Source organism: Microchirus variegatus (genome assembly GCF_963457635.1).
Source record: "Microchirus variegatus genome assembly, chromosome: 14".
Taxonomy (NCBI): Eukaryota; Metazoa; Chordata; class Actinopteri; order Pleuronectiformes; family Soleidae; genus Microchirus; species Microchirus variegatus.
The window spans coordinates 22,296,470-22,297,601 of record NC_139815.1 but is presented as its reverse complement, the minus strand read 5'-3'; the positions used below and the strand labels follow the sequence as shown (position 1 = coordinate 22,297,601).

Below are 1,132 nucleotides of genomic sequence, written 5' to 3'. Positions count from 1 at the left end.
ACTGTTTCTTCAGGCCGGCCACAGACATCGTGTCACGCGTGACGCTTCGCCTCCTGCGGAGAAATACTGCGTGAAAACGCGAAATAAAACCAGGGAAATGTGCGTTAACGAGGAGGGAGGCACACAGCGTCCACAGCACCCGCACTCATCAGTCAGGATTGCAGCTGAAGCTGAGCGGAGTCAAGCTAGCCCACCGCAGGAAAAGACAGCACCGGAAACAGCCTGGCCGTCTGAAAAAGTAAAAGCGTCAAGTCATGACGTTAGTCGCATTATTTTATTGGTTTTCAAGTTTCCAACACAACAAAGATACAATAGCGACATAGCGAAACGTACATTTAAAAAGAACTAAATTTAGTAACAGCTGTGTTGGAAGAAAATAATCACTTTTGTGAGAAAAGAATATATATATCCGCTACAATTACTTGATTTTTCTATTAATGATTACTCTGATCTTATTTGTATGAGCAAATCGTTCAGTGTGTATCGCAGATATTCACTGGGTTGTGGACTGTGTTGAGCGATAAACGTGTGGTGATTTTATTTTGAAGTTGAAGTCCGGAAATGGGACTTACGTAGTTTTGCTCTGGCGGCGGAGGAGAGGGTTTCCTGAATCGCAGAGATGTCGCCACGTCTCAAAGCTCATTGGCTGACGGCTGCTCGTGCGGAGGAGAGAAGTGATGACTTCACGAGCGTCAGATATCATTTTACTGACATAATAATAATAACAGTGTTGTAATGTAACATAGTACAAATACTTATTTGCTGTACTTAGGCATGTATCTGTACTTAGTTTGTTATTTATATTTCTAGTAACTTTTACTCCACTACATTTCCTCTACTATCTTTGTTACTCATTACTACCAAATAAAATCAGAAGAAGAAGAATTTATATATATAGAGTATTATATATATATTATATATATATATATATATATATATATATTATATAGAGTTCTTCTAGTCTTGATGAATTGCTTTACATTGCAGTTTTGCCATTCACTCACGTCAACACTGGGTTAGGTTTCTTGCTCAAGGACACATATTGACTAGCAGAGCCAGGAATTGAACCAACAACCTTCCAGTTAGAAGACAACTTGCTCTACCACTGATCTACCATGGCTCAATTTTAACA

At 39.3% G+C, this 1,132-nt stretch overlaps 1 protein-coding gene across 2 annotated transcripts in view; it reads right to left on the bottom strand.

Moving 5' to 3' along the window:
- sh3gl3a (SH3-domain GRB2-like 3a) overlaps positions 1–28 on the bottom strand; it is a gene marked incomplete at both ends in the record, with an annotated part of 22,621 nt that extends 22,593 nt beyond the window's left edge. For both annotated transcript variants that reach the window (XM_083900956.1, XM_083900957.1), the window contains one exon: positions 1–28. This exon is cut by the window's left edge and continues 17 nt beyond it. In XM_083900956.1, coding sequence (XP_083757082.1) covers positions 1–28 — 28 coding nt within the window.
- Positions 29–1,132: the final 1,104 nt, after the last annotated feature.